Raw genomic sequence first — 19,016 nt, forward strand, 5'->3', positions numbered from 1 at the left:
TCCATCACATGAACATGACAAACCATTCTTAACTTCATGTATGTATGAGTATACTTCAAACACAACCTAAGCTCTTAATTCATATAAAATCATTTGATTTTAACAAAAAGTATTTCAGTGGTGGCTTTCTTCTACGCCAACAGGACAAAGTTTATAAATGCTTTTGATGAATTGGGCCTGGTCAGACCATTTGCTTTTGAGGACCTTACTGTATGTATTGACTGTAACTGTAGTGGGTTGACTGGTAAATTCATATATTTATAGTATGTTATCATGGAAATGAAAGCTATGCAAATCATTAACCACTTAAGCTCTATATCGTTGCTGTCCGGAATAAACCACCTAACTTCATTTTTGAGGTTTTTGATAGTTTTTTTGTTTGTTTGTTTAGTTTTTTCCCCATAAATCAATGCTATTGAATACCCTTCACATCTGTGTGTTGATTAAAAAAATATTGAACCAATGGAAATGATTAATAAGTGCTTCTGCAAAAACTCCATTGGATCCTCAAACTATCTGCCAAACTCCACCCGTTTCTTTATTTTTATTTTTTTATAAAATCAGTGCTATCGAACACCCTTTAGTCTACATCTGTGTTTGTTAAAAAATATATTGAACCAATGAAAAGTATTAAAAAGAGCTTCGACAAAAACCTCCTAAGTCCACTTGAGCTGGATGTTTTTCATTTCCTGAAAAATGTACATTTTGGAGTTAGGTGGTTTCTCCCAGACAGCATGCTATACTCTATTGTACGATAAATAGCCAAAATGTCACAAGCTCAGCTTGTAGATCATCTATTTTTGCTATTTCTGAAAATGTAGAATTTCTTTTTTAATGTTAAAAACATTTTGCCTATAATAATATGTCCAAAATAGGGATGTCAGATAGAAAGTGTTATAAAGTGTTAAATCAAAGTGATTGCACTAGTTATATATTTATTTCTATGGCTTACAGCCCACAGGGTCAAGGGAAGTTCCTAATTTTGAATAAATTAATTGGAAAAAGTAATTACAGCTCTTAACATACAGTTAAGAGCTGTGCCCCCCCCCCTTTTTCTCACTTCCTCTTTCACATAGTAAGTCTGCCATACTCCCCCCACAACCAATTCTGCATTAAAATACATTACCTCTTTTTATTGGTCAGTCCTGAGTTGTCTACGGCAATTGGGAACTTCTAGTTTGGGTTTTTGGACATCTTGGTTAATCATTAGAACTGTGTGATAAAGGTCTGTGTGTTGCTGTGTGCTACAGTAGTAGCCCTACAGTCACAGTGGCAGCCAGTGGGGCCCTCCTCTCAAACCACTCAAATGAGGAAGTTGAGTTGCTGTGTTGGTAACAGCTTCCTTTTACTGCTTTCGCCCTGCTAACAGGAAGAGAGAGAGGATGAACGAGTGAGAGAGGACCTACAGACACACACACACACACACACACACACACACACACACACACACACACACACACACACACACACACACACACGCACACAAAGTGAAAGATGAAAACAGCCAGTAAGAAACACTGAATCAACTTTGGTTTGCTGTCGTGTGTTTTTGGGAGCACATGCAAAACGTTTGAGCTTCGGCACTTCAGTGAGAAACAGGATGCTAAGGAATCGACAGTGGTACCATGGCAATATTACTCGATCCAGAGCTGAGGATCTCCTCTCATACGCAGCGAGGGATGGAAGCTTCCTGGTCAGGGGCAGCGAGTCCATACAAGGAGCCTATGCCCTCTGTGTTCTGTAAGTACAATTGTGTGTTACTAGGCACCCCCTGTGTTCCAGTACTGTGAATGTTATGCATAATGATACAGTTAAACAAAGCCTATGGTTCGTCATTCTTGTGCAAGAAACCAAATCTAAATGCAGCTTGTATTCACAAGTGATCTGAACTTATGGAAAATAGCCCAGGAAGTGTGTATGTGATCTAAAGGGTAAGGTGTCCCAAACCTGAATACATTGGAATGATATTCTGTATACGATTTGTTTTCTTTGTACAAAGAGATGTTCACTATCATCATGTCACCGACTCACATGGTTTGCATATCAAAGCCAGTTGAGCCAGTTTCCTCTTACTGTAACTGCATACTACACTACGAAGTGACAACCTTAGGAAGTTTTGTTTGTTTGTTTCTTTTGAAAAACTAACAACTAAAGTAATGCAAACTGGAACAACCCAGTTCCAGTTTGCATATGGTTTGCAGTGGTATATCAGTATATCAGTGGTGCTGTACATTGCCAAACTGCTATCCACACACGTTTTTACTTTTGATATTGGAAAGATCAGGTTTGATTGTAGATTTTCACATTTTCACGTTTTACTAACAGATTCCAGAACTGTGTATACACATACAGAGTCCTGCCCAATGAGGAGAAGAAGCTATCTGTCCAGGTGGGTCAAACAAGATGGAAAATAGAAGCACATGCTATATTTCACACACCAATAATCTGTATTTCATAGCATATGTGGTTGAGACTACAGTTTCACTGAGCACTTCTGCTTTTGACAGTCTTATGAAAGGTAATGGCTGACAGGCAGATGTCTTAAATGTCACAGTGGTGGAAGAAGAACTCAAATATATATATTTATACTTAAGTAAAAGTAGCAATAGCACAATGTAGAAATACTCTGTAATAGAATGTTTACTATTACTATTACTATAAAAGTGCAAAAGTATTGGCAGCAAAATGTAGTTCTGGTACCAAAGAAAAAGGACTCTTGGTGAATGCCCATTTCACTTTATTTTTTAAATGTTTATAAATGTGTCCAAACTTCTTTTTTTTTATCGCTAAAAAGTACAAGCTCACAGCGCCTCAAATTGTGGCGTGTTGCGAGCTTGTACACCAGCTATTTTGGAATAGACAAAGTATAAAATAGGGCTTAATAATTAATCATTATAAAACATATATGAACCAATTAAGCCTTAATTGGTCTATGTATGTTTTGTAATAATGAAATCTAGTAGTAAAGTAAATTAAAGCTAATGTTTTCAAAATAAATGTGGTGTAGTAAAAAGTAAAACATTTGCCGACACTATATATTGAAAAATAGAGCCTCTCAAGTAAAGTAAAGGTACCGCAAACATTTTTACTTCAGTACAGTAGAGTACAGTACATCATGAGTAAATGTACTTAAATGTCAAAGTTCTGAAGAGGATGTAGACAGAGAAACAACATTGATCAATGTTTTGGAACATTGACTGTAGCAATTTCTTTCTTGTATGAGTCAGAATTACATGTTGGGACAATAGCATTAGCACACCAAACTGAGGTTAAATGTACGGTATCTTTTAGATGTAAACATTGAATATTTCCTCACCATTTGAATTACTTCTATTTTGTGTATGTTCTGGCAACAAACTGGTGCAGCTGGTACCATGCGTACCATTTCATTTGAAATGGACTCGTACATATTTTAATAGAGATCTCAAAAAGTTAACCGAGCATTCAAAGTCTACCAATGTGCAACACTTCCTCTAGCAAATCAATCAGGGTGTATTCTCTGTATTTGTTATGCAAGAATCCATTCCCAGTTAGCAAGAACTTACATCTCACATTTCAACACCAAAGATGGGTACATTTTGTTTGGTATTGTCTGAAATAATCACGCCAAGTAGTCCTGCCCTGTGTTTTGTTTGAAATGTAAGTGTGGAGTCACACTAGCTAGCTAACAATAATAATAGTATTGCAGCTGAACTATAACTTCATTGCTGGAAGAGTCGAAAAAGAAATGGCCTAGAGGCCGAGATGGCTATATGCACTTAACATGCAGAAAACAATGCACCAATGAACCAAATGAACCCTAGCATCGCTATTCTGGGGGGTGCATTCATCATAAATACCTGATCTACAAGCTCATGCGACGTCTTGTAAGCTTGTAGACTGGGCATTTTTGGCAAAGAGATTTGGTGTAGAGAGGAAAATGGAGGGGGCCGTATATAGACCAATGGGGGACGCAAAATTTGCGTAGGAGAGACGCAAAAAGTTCAAACTGCGTGGGAGACACAGAGAGAAAGGAAGAGGAAGGGAGAGTTAACAGTATGCTACAGTATACAGTATGTTGTGCTCCACAGGCATCTGAGGGTGTCCCCATCAGGTTCTTCTCTGATGTGTCGGAGCTGGTGGACGCCTACTACAGTCCTAACATGGGTCTGGTCACAAACCTCCAGTTCCCCGTCCCCAACGAGGAGGAGGCAGAGGAGGAACAAGGTCAGAACCAAACCTTATCCTAACTAAACATGTCTGTGGTTCTCACTATTCACTATTCACATAAAATATTTGAAAAATAGATGATCAACAAGCTCACAAGTCACAACTCACAAACCTCTGTTTTGAGGTAACAACACAAATCTTGTGGCCCAAAATATATTCAGATGGGGTTCAGACCGTGTCCAAAATCATACATATTAATGTGGGTTCCTTGGCTTGACATGAAAATGTTTGTGAACCACATCATCTACAGTATGTAATAAGACAGCGCTGTTTGTCAAGCACAGCTGGCTGTTATCCTACAGATGAACCTACACACTGAACAATACGCTCCTGGTAATTCACTCATTCATTAATTACCCAGACCACAGACCGTCACCAGGCCTATGAGACCAAAACGTTGTTAATTAGAGAGGGTGTAACCCTATGCTGATTTTGTAGTTTGGTTTCCGGTTTTCTTTACTGGGAATACAGTATTTATTCAGTGTGTGGATATTTCACCTTGCTGCAGTTACTTCATTATCCAGCCAGGCTGAACCGTTTTTCCCAATGTCCTACAGATACCTCTAACCAGCCACCACAACTACCACCACGGAACTTCACAGGCAACGAGAACATGATTGAACCCAGCGAGCTCTCCCTGTCTGAAACCTATCTGCAGAGACTGCAACACATGGACATGTCAACGTACGATCGCATTCTATTTGATTCTCTGTTGTGCAAAAATATAGGCACCAATAGTGGATCTACGGATCTACGGAAATATTTTAGAATTGTCGATCTGTTATTTTTGCTACTTTTGAAAATAGCAAAAATAGTGAAAATAGCAGATCTACAAACTCACAATGTGTGTGTCATTATGGTGCGTTGTGGGCTTGCCTTGATATGTTCACTATTTTTAGATATACAGTGTAACGTTTTCAAAGGACCAAGTTATTGTGAGAGAGTTTGTTTTGCACCCCGCCTGCCCATCCGTCTGTCCGTCTGTCTGCGTTCAGCTAATGTCAGGCACTGTTGGCCGGTGTTATTGTTGTAATCTCTAAGTACTGGACCCTCGTCTGGTTCTGACAGACAGGTAGTGAGTGCAGGCTGGGTGGTGTGTGATAATCCGGTTGAAGTATTCCTTCGGTACGGCGACTGCGGCGGGCCGGGAGAACAAAAACGCGACACGAGACAGTATCACGCTAAAGGTTCACAAAGTTTATTACACAAACAGGAACATATATAGTGCTGGATCATAATGACGTGACAACAAGATATGAGACATAATAACGTGCCTACTGCAGCAAGGCTGACCTTGCTGGCGCTGGGATGTCTCTCGTAGCCTATCTATAAAGTATGCTACAGTACAGGCACTACACAATACATAGTACACTGTATCTCAAGTTCAAGTACATAGACTAAGATGTACATGGGCAACTCATGATTATAACATAACAGCCGGGGCCCTGCCAAACTATATGCACACTCACTCCCCAGAGCCTCTGCCCCAAATTTTTCAGATGCGCCACCATGAGGCCGAAAAATCACGCAAATCGGTACACAGTATCTCTATAGTCATATGATAAACCACCAATCTGTCGATTTTCCATATTCCATCCCCATTGGCTAAAATTGGCTTCCAAAGTTTGCAGAATTGGTTATTGATTGGTTGGTTTGAACAAAATGCCTCAACTCATGAACACAGCGTGCGATTACCATGACATTTTGCACGCACATTCCCACTATGTAAACAGTATACTGTGCGAGTTAAGAATGACTAACTTGATCCTGTGTTATCCCAGATTACCAGAGGAACACCAACGGGCCATTGAAGAATACTTCAGGACATCCATAAGTTTAGATGCAGATCAAGTACAGAATGGCATTCCCTACCTTCCCTACCTGAAGGAGCTGACACTGGTGGTCTGTAAGAATCTGAACAGGTGCAGTTTGTGGCATATTGTGGAGAAACTTTGCCTGAGGCCCAAACTAGTGAAAATAGCAGATCTACAAGCTCACAACGTGTCACTTCACGCCGCATTGTGAGCTTGTAGATTGGCTATTTTCACTACTTCTTAAACATTTGTGCTTACATTTTTCTTTTAATTCATGACATGTTTTACTTTTTTGGGATTGTTTTTTGAAAATGTTTTGAAATAATAATAATTAAAAACAAAATGTAGGAACCCCGTAAAAAATAAAGGGACCCGTAAAAATGTGTCCCTGACACAGTGTTATTCATTTCCACTGTCATATATTATCTAGTACATTTCTGATTTATTCTCCACAAACATCACTCCATACATTCCATGTTTACACTGACATTGAACCTAAAGCCACATGTGCCCGCATGTCTTTGTTTTATAGTGAGATTTCCAACATCCTGCCTACTCTGGAGGCCCTGCAGAGGATCTTAGACCAGCAACTCTCTCCTGGGCCTGGGCGTCTCAGGACTCAAGTGAGTGGCCCTTTAAATCCTGTTCAGTTAATCACTGTACATGATGTTAAAAGGTGATATTAATATCACTTATTTAGACAAATGATAAAAAGAAAACAATACATCCACATTTTAATTTTATGTATAATTTCCTCCCAAAATATATTTGCTTTTAACATTTTATAGCTGACGGCCACCATTATCCACATTGCCTCTGTTTCTGTTGCATAAGGTACCGGGACTTAATCCAAGGGAGCTTTATTGGCATGAGTAAACTAAACAAACATTTTACCTCTCGAACGTCCCTTTCTGTGACGCCCGCTCATGATTCCGCTATGCTTCCTATAGATATATATATATCTATGATGCTTCCTATATGCTTCGCAAGGAATCTCGGGAAAGCTTGCCTACTCTCGAGAAGAGAGCCAAAGGAGGCGTCTACCTTTTTATGTCTATCGTGCAGACTGCATGCAGAGTGCTACCTCATAGACATGGCTGAGGGAAATAAATAAAATAATCTAGTGGCTAAATGTTGTCTATATAGCACATTTACAGGGATGCTGTACATTTTGACACACAGCTTTTTGGCACTTAGCTGCATGATGCTACAATAACCAGAATTCACTGTGAAGGCTTGGTTCACGAGCTGTTCTGATGGACTTAAACATGTATTGATTACTCCTGCTGATGAAGATGGAAATAAGGGTGAAAAAGAGTAGAGTTCCTTTAACATTTTGGATTTTCTTGAACGTTGATCTGCCTGATTTTCATTAAGCCATAACTGGTGAAAATCTCTCGCACGCACGCGCGCGCACGCACGCACGCACGCACGCACGCACGCACGCACGCACGCACGCACACACACACACACACACACACACACACACACACACACACACACACACACACACACACACACACACACACACACACACACACACACACACACACACACACACACACACACACACACACACACACACACACACACACACACACACACACAGAGAGAGAGAGAGAAAATAATTAACTCATATATGTGTATGTTTTGTTTCCATTTCTAGGTTTCTATTGACTCAAGTCAACTTCATTTTAGGCTTGAGCAAATTACAACATTGCTGTACTCAATAGAGGAGAAGGTACTGCAATAAACAATAAAACAATAAACACATACCGGATCTCTCACAACTCCCAATATCAGACTTGACTTTTTCTTGTTTTTGTTATTTTGTTTTTTCAGGCCAAAAGTGCTGTGTTTGAGTCTGTTGGATATGACGGAGGCCACAGAAGGTCTCTCATCCCCCCTGTGTCCTTTGAGGTACTCTGTGTTCAGTTTAAAACATTAATGTTCATTGCAGGAAAAGTTAACATATATTTTTGGTTTTTAGTATGATGGACAAGCATTTATCTTTGATTGTTACAGGTCAAGACAGAATCTCTTGGGATATCCACAAAGATGACCCTCACAGTGGACGTTGAAAGTGGCAAACTCTTCCACAAGAAGTCCAAAGATGGCCTCGAAGACAAATACTATGGGCACAATAAAAGTAAGGGCTCTGTTATATGCAATAATGTTTCCAACTATTACTATATACAGTACACATGCAATGCTGTGAATTCTTAGTAAGTGTAATGTAACTCTCCAGTCCTGCAGCTGGTGAAATCCCAGAAAATGCACGCCAAACTCATGATCGTGTTGGACACAGATAAAGAGAAGATACGCAAAGAGTTTGTCTTTGATAACACAAAGGTAATTTTTGAATGGAGTTCACTGATGTGGCAAAGGCATCCATGCCTACAATATGAGTCTGGAACTGATTTGGTTACATTTCTGAGCACGTAGAGCAATCAATTAATAAGAATGACATTTGAAAGGTTAATCGGTACATTACAACACAGTGTTCCCCATGTGTAATTAAACAAATAAATCTATAATATAATTTGTACCTCTATAACGAATGATAACAACAACAACAACAACAAAATACAATAATTATTATGACATTGTTGTTGTTGTTGTTGTAATAGTAGTAATAGCAGTATTAGTATTAGTGTAGTAGTAGTCTGTATATGTCTTACAGTAGTTTGTTGCTTATAAGTTAAATAGTAACAGACAGTCTTATTGTTTGTTGTTCCTGTGATGTTTGTTGTGGTGTTTCGGTAGAAGAGAGAGGGATTCTGCCAGCTTCTCCAACAGATGAAAAACAAACACTCGGACAAACCCGAGCCTGACCTGATCACCATTTTTGTTGGCACCTGGAACATGGGTACTATTGGTTTAATACTGATTTTTTCTCCTTAATGGTTAATGTGGTTAAACGCTAACGTGACATGGATGCGTTCCAGGTCTCAATGGATTAACAGAAAGAATCTAATCATTATTAAGAGTTGACTCATTACGTGGCGTATCATAACAGGGCTGCAACTCTCCATTATTTTCTTAGTGATTATTCTTTTTTTTTTCATACATCAATTCATTGCTTAGGCGTTATTTTATACTTTGTCATACACAATGCTGTCATGAAAGAAATATGAAAATAGCAAATCGCAAAATGCGAGCTTTAAATAGAGATTGATTATGAATTGATTATTTTATTCAATTATCGGTTATCAATGTAGTTTTTATGAAGGATGAAGTGGATCAGTTGGATGAAATGTTGCACCCCTATGAACCCACAGGAGGAAGCAATCCTCCCAACAACATGGACTCCTGGTTCCAGTGTAAGGGCCAGGGAAAGACAAGAGACGACACCGCCAACCACATCCCACATGATATCTACGTCATTGGAACTCAAGAGGACCAGCTGGGAGAGACGCTTTGGGCTGACACCTTGAAGAACACACTGCAGAACATCACTAACCTCAGCTTCAAACAGGTGAGTGACACATGACACATGACACATTGACACGTTTCTCGTCAAAGCCATTTCAACAGCCAGAGGCTATTGTCCTCGGCAAGGAAGCGTGTGGGAACCCCTGTATAGCACATAAACTATATCTTCTAATGTCTAGGTGGCGATCCACACTCTCTGGAACATTCGCATTGTGGTCCTAGCGAAGCCAGAGCATGAGAACAGAATCTCCCACATTTTCTCGGGCAGCGTCAAGACAGGGATTGCCAATACACTGGGTAAGTGATCACCAAACCTCTCCATAGCATTTAAGTAAGTCAGGGGTTTTCAACTGATTGTGAACGAGGGACCACCACCATGACTATAAGAATCAACCTGGGGTTGTGTTGGGTGGGGACATGGGCTAAGATTAGTGCTTTTGTAACACTTGCTATGCATCCCATGTGTATACATCCCACTGTTTCTCAACCAATGGTCCATTGACTACTAATAATTTCCTAATAATAATGACTCAACCAGAGAACCAGCTCTTTCCCCTTCTTGAGATTCTAAATCCCTCTTTCTGTTGAATTTCTTGACCTCCAACTTGTCAGTAAATTACTAAATGGACACCAGGTTATTCAGTTCACAGTTTCTCAACTAGTGGAAAGAAATTTTAAAAAAATGAACAAATCCTACATTACTAAATGCATGGTCAGGGACCACATGCAATACCTCCATGGACCACCAGTGGTCCACGGACCACCTGTTGAAAACCCCTGAAGTAAGCCAACCCGACATAAAGAAATAGATGAGATGGATAGTTATGTTCTTTATTGGTTTATTCTTTATTTACTCACCACATGTGTATTTTGTAGGAAACAAGGGAGCAGTGGGCGTGTCCTTCATGTTTAATGGAACATCCTTTGGTTTTGTCAACAGTCACCTCACCTCTGGAAGTGAGAAAAAACTCAGGTTAGCTACAAGTCAGACTTATTTTTTTCCCCTCAATTCTGTCAAATCTTCTTCCCCTTTTTCTCCCAAAGGGGTAGACAGACACATGTCCCCTCCGATAAACATTAAGTCTTTGAAATGACTGTATCTTTGAATAGACTTTGCATTGAAATGTCAACCCATTTTTGTCAAAACATTTGATATTATTATTGATGTACCATGGGTCTTAAGACTCTGAATTGAAACGTGTTCGCAATGAAACCACAATGTATTGCTGCGTTGCTTCTTCATGGAGAAGTTCAAATATAATGTGGCTGAAATGTTGCAAAAATGCCTCAAACCAATTATTTTAATAATATTTGCTGACTTTACAGACGCAATCAGAATTATCTCAGCATTCTGCGCTTCCTGAATGTGGGAGATAAGAAACTGAATCCCTTTGACATCACACATCGATTCACCCACCTCTTCTGGCTTGGTGATTTGAACTACAGGCTGGAACTTCCATCTGCAGTAAGTTCCAAAGATATTTACTGTAACAACATCGATAGATAATATGAGGTCCAGCAATTTTCTCAAAACACAATTTCATTTCATTTCATTTCATATTCATTTATTTCATTTCAGTTATGGTTTTACATAGTTATATTCATTTTACTTTGTACTTTTTCTTTTACATATTCCATAACAGAAAAAGAAAAGGAGCAGGAAGAAGATAAAATCTTATGAATACCTGCCCCTATCTATCATTTAAAAACATCTAATTGATGCTGCTATACCAACCATTAACAATGTGTTTGTAACATTTGAGAACATTATTGTCACTATGGAGAGGAAACCTTGTATGTCCAAGTCCAAAACCCTTATATTTGAAGACATTGTTAACCTCATTGTCCTCATGTAATATATTCGCGCAAAATTACTAACTTTAATTAAAATATCTGCTCCCAATAAATTGACACAATTCAACTGTGACGCAAATCACGAATAATATGATATTTTCACACAGAATATACTCTTCCTACTTCCAGAGTCAGGGCTGCTATTGTGCATGTTGGCTCACTGGAAACACTGCTACAGTCCAGTGGGTCTTAAAGTGTCCTTGAGTGGGTTCCAAATGGCCCTGTATGGGTGTGTAACTCTGAGATGTATGGGGGTCCTTGAAATGTAAACGTTTATGAACCACATTACACTAAAATTGGAACAGGGCCTTAATTAGTATCATCGGTAACACCTGTGAAGGAAGTAGGAACTTAGGAAGAGTTGTTTAAAAAATGGCTGCTGTGCATATACCCTATTGCAGGGGTCCTCAATAGGCGGACCGCGATCCGGACCACCTCTCTGTGGACCCTGGACAATTAAAAAAAAATAATAATAAAATAATAATAATAAAAATAAATAAAAGTGTTCTTTGTGCCTCAACACAATACCTCTCATTTGCTGTGCATTTTTGGAGGGGAATATTTGTGAAACATTCTATTTCCATACTCTGCACCCCAGTATTGGTTGGTTGGGAGGGGAACCGATTTGTATAAGCTTGCCTTGGTGTGACTGTACTAAACAGGCATAGAGCCCCGCTCTCCGCTGGCCGCTGCGGAGTCTTTTAAAAAAAATATTAGTGGACCTTCAGCATTTCTAGTTGAGGACCCCTGCCCTATTGCATAACACTGCATCAGAATTCATCACAAGAGTAAGGTTGTTTGGCCTGTGTCACTCTTGTCATCCCCTAGCAGTCTAGCAGTCCTACCGTATACAGCGACTGCTGACGTCACAAGGCAGGAAGAGCCATTGATTTGCATTGTTTGCCTTTACAGGAAGCTGAGAACATTGTGACGAAGATCAAACAGCAGTCGTACCAGGAACTCCTCTGCAGAGACCAGCTCAACATAGAAAAGCAAGATGGGAAAGTCTTCTTGCATTTTGGTATGCCATTATAAAATGCAAAGACGATAGTCTATCCATCATGTATACAGCTATACAGCTTGTCCACTCTCAGAGTTGCAAATGGATAACAGGATTTTATTGTGTAAGCATAAAGGTTTACAGCGTTTGGCGTAACTGAATTTATAGGCCTACATGGGTTTTATATTTTTATAGTAACTGCATTCATCATTTGTCGGCATATACATCAAATTGAATACACCTGTTCAAAGTTGAATACACCTGTCTTGTTTATTTCCCTTGACTTTAGATGAAGAGGATATCACTTTCGCACCCACGTATCGCTTTGAAAGAGACACGCGGGAGAAGTATGCTTACACAAAGGCCAAAGCCACAGGGGTAGGCTTCACAAGTAATTTTCATCTATGGCTACTATTTGTGGGGGGCGGCGGTGGCTCAGGGGTAGAGTGCCTGGATGGTAACCACAAGGTTGCCAGTTCAAACCCGGGCTCCCCCAGAGTTACTGTCGAAGTGTCCTTGAGCAAGACACTGAACCCCTAATTGCTCCTGATGTGCTAGTTGGTGCCTTGCATGGTTTCCGCTGCCATCGGTGTATGAATGTGTGTGTGAATGGGTGAATGTAATGCACAATCTCTGTAAAGCGCCTTGGATAAAGGCGCTATATAAATGCACCATTTACTATTTACCATTTATTTGACATCATGTGTCACTGTCACTACACTATTAAGCATAGTGTAGTCATGGTCACAGTTAGGTATAGTTTTACTGAGGTTAAGGTTAGGTTTAGGCTGTCAATCACAGCGACTGGCCAATCACAGCATGTCGACTGCACAACCTGTGTAGGCTTTGGTATGTCGCGTCTGTGACATGTCTGTGCTCAGTTTTAATATGCCTTTATCGCACGATATGGAGAGAGGGCCAGACTTCGGGTAATTGATTGACTGATTGACTGATTGAAGCATTACACTTGTTTACAACAGGGTCTACCATTTTCAATTCATCAGAACATTTAGAGACGTACAAATATGCACTTCTATATAAAAAAAAAAGGAAATCATCATATAAAGAAAGTAAAAAAAGGGAAGCACATGTACAGTGGGGAGAAAGGGGTGGGGGGACTTAATTGACAGGGGCCAGTTTCGAATTGCAGCCGTCCATAGGTGCTTTTGGTTTTGAAGGAGTCAAGGGATTCACGTGTCTAGTAGTCTGACCAGTTTGTTTTGGGAAGTCTGTAGCCTTGTTTTAAGGGCCTTGGAGGTGCTGTGGTACCAAGAGGTGCATGCATAGTCAAATAAACCTTGTACAAGGGCTCCTGTTAGGGTCTTCAAGGTGTTTTTTGTTGACCAGTGAGGAGATCCTGTGGTGTAGCTATGACAACTGTCCCTTGATGCAGAATCGGATTTTGTTTCAAGCCATCAACATCTGAATGGCTATAAGATATGTGGAGGCTCATGACAAATTCCCAAGATCCCCATCATTCCAAAGAGATCTATAATAGATTATTAGTTAAAGACAGGCAAACTTAACATAATGTATTTGGATGTATGAAATTAAGAAAATACCTGCAACAAGCATGAGAATAAAACTCCAAACAAATCCTTGCGCTGCACAGCAATTATCACACAAAAACTGAAACTGTACATACGTACGGTATAAACTAGGCTGCTTTTGCATAACTGCCAAGAAAAGAATCTTGTTATGAATAATTAACTTCCCATTGAATGAGAAAGTGATTTTATGCACCAGGAAAGGTTTGAGATTTATACAACTATGAGATTTATTCTACTGTTGTGTTATTCATTTTAAACTAAGAATTGTTCACTTGTTCCCAGCTTCCCATACAATCTGTGTGTAAAGGCCTTCCATCTCTTCATCTGTTCAATTTTATTCTCTACGTGACATTCTAAAGAATTCATGTTGAATGAAATCATTCCTATTGGATTTGGAAGGAATGCCAGGATAATGGAAGTTACTAATATAATGCTGTGGACTAACTACATCATCACACCCATAACCATCTGACTGAGACGCTTGTGTCTGTAATGCCTGATTTATACTTTGTTCGTGCCATTGGTGCATAAGTATAACTAAGTATGAAATCACCTAGGGCCAGGTTTGTAGAACACAGCTTTTGAAAGTTAATAGCTAACTACTTCCCTACTCCACAGACAAAATACAACCTTCCATCATGGTGTGATCGTGTCCTACGGAAGTCATACCCGCTTGTTCATGCTGTCTGTCAATCATATGGTGAGTAACTTCTGAGGAGAAATATAATAATAATATAATATTGGGAAGTGTTTTTTACTTCTTTTTTTTTAGACTAGTGGTTCCCAACCCTTTCTGGATCAGGACCCACTTAAATATCTCGATAGCGTTCACCCACCCATCTGACCACTTAACTCTAGAGGTCAGATGGGTGGGCTGCTGCATTTCAGATAAGGTTTATTTTGATGATGAACACAAATATTGTGGTCTGGCTTGGATCTTCCCATTTATCTGTATCACAATGACAGCTCATTTTTCAAGGTTTTAAAGACAAAATACTGTCGCTGTCCGGCAGAAACCAATTTTTCATTTTGGAGTTGGCTGGATTTCTGCCCGAGAGAGCAGAGATATACAAGATCAAATCTTCAGCCCACAGGTTGGCAATTGCTAAAGTATATTAGGCACATCATGGTCATAATTATGTGTACACTTCTCCACTTGTAGGGTGCACTAACGATATCATGACAAGTGACCACTCGCCGGTTTTCGCCTCATTTGAAGTCGCTGTGACCTCGCAGTATGTCTCTAAGCATGGTAATTTTAACCGCAGTTAAAACTTCTTCTACAAACACTTCCCTTCAAAAGTTCATGTGACAATTATAGTTTATGGACTAATACAATGTTTTCTGTCCCTCCCAGATCCAAACAGCATGTCTCAGGGTGGAATCAAGTTTATGAATTGCGTTGCCACCTTAAAGACAAAATCAAAGACGAAGTTCTTCATTGAATACCATTCCAGTTGTTTGGAGAGTATGTTGCATGAATTGAGCACATAATAGCAACTGACGTAGACATTGGTATGTAGGCTAATAATTACAAAGATTACTCTCAATCTCTGCAGAAAGTGTCAAGACCTCAGAAGGAGAGAACACAGAGGAAGCAGATGGCTCGATAAAAGTTCGGTTTGGAACTCAGGTTGAGGTAAACTGAGGGTGGAGTTTTTTCATTGTGTATTTATCTGACGATGGGGAACCAAAATGATTTATTGTCTCCATCTTCTCCCTCAAGCTCGTCCCCATCATCTCTGATCCAGAGTATCTTTTGGATCAGCACATTCTCATCTGCATCAAGTCAACAGACTCTGACGAATCCTATGGTAATTGACCATACACACGTTAAATTGATACATTTTGTGATCCTCCCCAAGGATACTTCCTTTCTTTACCCATCAAATGTTTGTTCTTAGGAGTATTTCCATGCTTGACTGAGGGTCTAAAGAGGTGTTCATTGTACAATGAATAGTGATCTATTCAATTTAAGTACTTTTTTTGACATTTTGGCTTGAGATGGACAATCAGGCATATGAATGATCTGCCCAAAGGAAAGAAAAATACTTGGAAAACACTCCCACCCGGCTGCCTGTCTGGGCTCAGAGGCAGCCTTTGTGTGTGGAACAATGCCAATGACACTGGCACAGGTTGCTTTACAGCATTTTTACTATTTATAACCTAAGAGTAAGAACCTTGCGCACAGCACCTTAAGCACCTTAAGCACTAGGTCAAACTGTTCTATTTATTGATTATTTATTTTTTCTTCTTTTGGTTCGGTTCTGAGGAACCAGTAACAAACCATTTTACTCTTAGGTACCTCTACAAAAGACGTAACAATAAAGAACACCTTAACACTTTAACCTTGATGAGTTGAGATGATGTCAGAGAAAAATTGCTGCCTTGGGAATAGGGCCTTTTTTCAAAGAGAGTATACAGAATTAGATCTAACAAACCTTCATGAACTCCCTTGTTGTCGTGCTGTTCGTACAGGAGAGGGCTGTGTTGCGCTGCGAGCTGCAGAGTACTGTTACACAGAGTTCCATGTCACTCTGACACACCACGCAGAGAAGACTGGCATCTTGACGGGGGGCATTCAGTTGCGTACTGCAGAAGGGAAACAGACAGACAAGTTATATGGTGAGTCTGAAAAGCAACACTATGGCACAACATCCCCTGCTACACTGGTTCTCAACGTGGGATCCGGGGACGGTCGGGGATCTAATGGGTCTGTAATGGGTCTGTAAATGAGAGTTTATAAATGGGGTCCATTACCGTTCCATTTTTTCACTCTCAAAGTTAAATTACCAGTTTTACTGTGCTGATTGAGGTCCCAGAGATGAAAATAGAACCAAATGGCAACTGGGGGTTGAATTAAAAAGGGTACAGAATCTCTGAGCTATTACTAAATGTCAGCAAAGTGCAAACTGAATTTGCAAACAATTTCAACGTAATTTATATTCCAGTAAACACATCCATTTCCTATCTTGTTCCCTCTAAAGATTTCATCAAAGTTGAGAGAGACGACACTGCCACCTCGAAAAGCAAAGGAATTGACTATAACAAGTATGGAATTACTTTTGTCTCATGGCTTTTTTGCCAAAATGTCCTAAACATGAACTTGGTGGGAGATTTATTTTGTATGTTCCTTTGTGTTGAACAGATTTTCCGATGTGAGGAATCATGCATATGACATCAGTAACCCCAGTTACATGGGAGTGGGCATCAAGTCTTGCACTGCTGCAGATCGGGGCTGGAGCTACAGCATGCCACCAAAAGCAACAGCAAGTGCTGGGCAAGCGGGCAAAGACCACAACATGGGCAACATCTCTCCTAAAAGATCTGGTTTTGACGCCAGCATTCAGAGCCCCACAATAAAAGCATCAAGTCCTATGTAAGTACTTGTTTTGGTAACATTGAACTCTGGCAATTTATTGTTTATTATGGCAATTTACAGTTTATTAGCTTAAACAGAAAAATCAGTGTGAATCTGAAGCTTGATACCTTATATTCTGTATCTCCTATAGAGACGAGGATAAGACAGCAAAAGAGATGTTTGACAATCCCCTGTATGGTTCGAGGGGGAAGGCATCAGCATGGGGCAAGGAACAGGAATCCCAGCGCAAGGACCACCATACAACCTCAGATCCCTTCTTCGCCTTTCCCAAAGCCTCAGACATGGATGCTGAACGTCCCCCTATCACGCCCCGCATCCGATCCTTCACGGTCACTGAGAAACCTCAGAAACCTCAGCCATCAGCATCCGGCGCCCCACTGCACCCTACCACTTTCAAGAAGCCAGTGATTACCTCACGCTCAGAGGGTGGGATAGGGCCTGGCATCAACCGACCTCCCTTGCCAGCCAAGTCCCGCACAGGCCAGTCAGAACCTCAGACCAATAAACCCAGAGATTACAGAGACAGCTCTGAACTCCCCAGTAATAAACCACGACAACCAGCGAGACCCAGCCAGCCACCCCCCAAAGAGAGTAAGATATACTTTATTTCTCTCATGGAAGTTACATTTTCACAGGCCAGTCTTGGCCTTATACTAGCTGCGAAGTCATGGTGATGTTCATATACACTGATATTGTCTTTACCTGAACTCTATGATCTTTCTTTAGTGCATCAGGAGACTCAGCCATCAAAAACGGGTCGCTTTGTGAAGTGAAGTCACAGCTGTGTATGGTTCAGCCTGAGCAGCTTCCCGCACTGCAACTGGAGAAAACCAAAGACATTGAACAAAACCTGTAATAGTTCAGTCATTCATTTCCTTAATTGGGAAGGTCAGGCTGGTACTTCACTTATCATTTGCATTAATAGAATAGGCCTCCAAAGGAATCTATCTCTACTGAACTCTGAAGAAACCAGGAAAACATTCTGCTAGTAAATAATTCTGTTACATTTAATGTATGCAATAGAAAGCTTATTATTACCACTCAGTATTTACTTGCACAGACATTTTAATACCGGCTTTGAATGTGTACATTAGAGTTATCAATAAATGAATAAAATGTCAATGATTAAACTGGCTTCATTTATATTTTACATGGTCTACTCTCTGTGCCATAAAATAACCTGTACTGTACTGTGGCATTTGCTCCCCCCTGCTGTTGTCTTTAAAGAACTGAATGTTAAAAGTGATGTCTCTTTATCTGCTATCCAAACTGGTAAAGAAAAAGAAAAAAAAGAACATGTATATCAATAGATATACTCAGTAACATAAGCATTAGAAATAGCCAAAATAAATGTATTGTAAAGTAAAATTGTTTTACTTATATAAACTGCAATTAATGTGTAAGCCCAGCAGCTTATCAAATCCAATTCGCATGGTATTGCAGACAGTTGCACCCAAATTGCGGCATGCCTATTAATCAGCACTATTCATCATGAGATTAATTCGCCTACTGGTCACAGTGGTCAACAAAATTAGGTTGAATTTGCCATTTCAGTTTATTTTTGTTCTTGTTTATTTTTGGCCTAGTTATCATGTTTCATTTTTTGGGCCGTTTTTGAACATCGTAGGCCTATAGATGCCCAAAGATTGGCACGCCAGGTTAAAATGGAAATAAAAACATTCTCAAACAAAGATACATTCAATGTTACCTTCGATCGGTCCTTTGAAACGTGTTGAGGGAGGCTTCGACTTCAAAGACAGATTGATGGTGAC

At 39.9% G+C, this 19,016-nt stretch overlaps 1 protein-coding gene across 2 annotated transcripts; it reads left to right on the forward strand.

Annotated features, from left to right (window-relative positions):
* Window positions 1-1,475: 1,475 nt before the first annotated feature.
* Window positions 1,476-18,432, forward strand: inpp5d (inositol polyphosphate-5-phosphatase D). Of its 2 annotated transcripts, none has more exons than XM_079506086.1 (27): window positions 1,476-1,740; window positions 2,326-2,389; window positions 4,071-4,206; window positions 4,767-4,893; window positions 5,991-6,131; window positions 6,556-6,646; window positions 7,690-7,764; window positions 7,866-7,943; window positions 8,049-8,172; window positions 8,272-8,375; window positions 8,790-8,892; window positions 9,305-9,501; window positions 9,638-9,755; window positions 10,335-10,431; window positions 10,785-10,923; window positions 12,225-12,333; window positions 12,602-12,690; window positions 14,481-14,562; window positions 15,025-15,114; window positions 15,220-15,330; window positions 15,422-15,501; window positions 15,589-15,676; window positions 16,341-16,487; window positions 16,850-16,913; window positions 17,011-17,241; window positions 17,375-17,835; window positions 17,971-18,432. In XM_079506086.1, exons 1-27 carry the CDS (start codon window positions 1,601-1,603, stop codon window positions 18,015-18,017), a joined length of 3,333 nt encoding a protein of 1,110 aa, XP_079362212.1. In that variant the 5' UTR covers window positions 1,476-1,600; the 3' UTR covers window positions 18,018-18,432. The 2 variants fall into 2 exon arrangements, with proteins under 2 accessions (XP_079362212.1, XP_079362213.1); XM_079506087.1 differs by having other exon boundaries at window positions 8,793-8,892.
* The last annotated feature ends 584 nt before the right edge of the window (window positions 18,433-19,016 follow it).

Source organism: Electrona antarctica (genome assembly GCF_951216825.1).
Source record: "Electrona antarctica genome assembly, chromosome: 7".
Classification (NCBI taxonomy): Eukaryota; Metazoa; Chordata; class Actinopteri; order Myctophiformes; family Myctophidae; genus Electrona; species Electrona antarctica.

Excerpts from the sequence above, each read along its gene's own strand:
- inpp5d (XM_079506086.1), top strand. The coding sequence starts at position 1,601 with ATGCTAAGGAATCGACAGTGGTACCATGGCAATATTACTCGATCCAGA. Across the intron at positions 2,390-4,070 it reads AGAAGAAGCTATCTGTCCAG|GCATCTGAGGGTGTCCCCAT; the intron begins GTGGGTCAAACA and ends TGTGCTCCACAG. Across the intron at positions 8,893-9,304 it reads TGTTGGCACCTGGAACATGG|GAGGAAGCAATCCTCCCAAC; the intron begins GTACTATTGGTT and ends ATGAACCCACAG.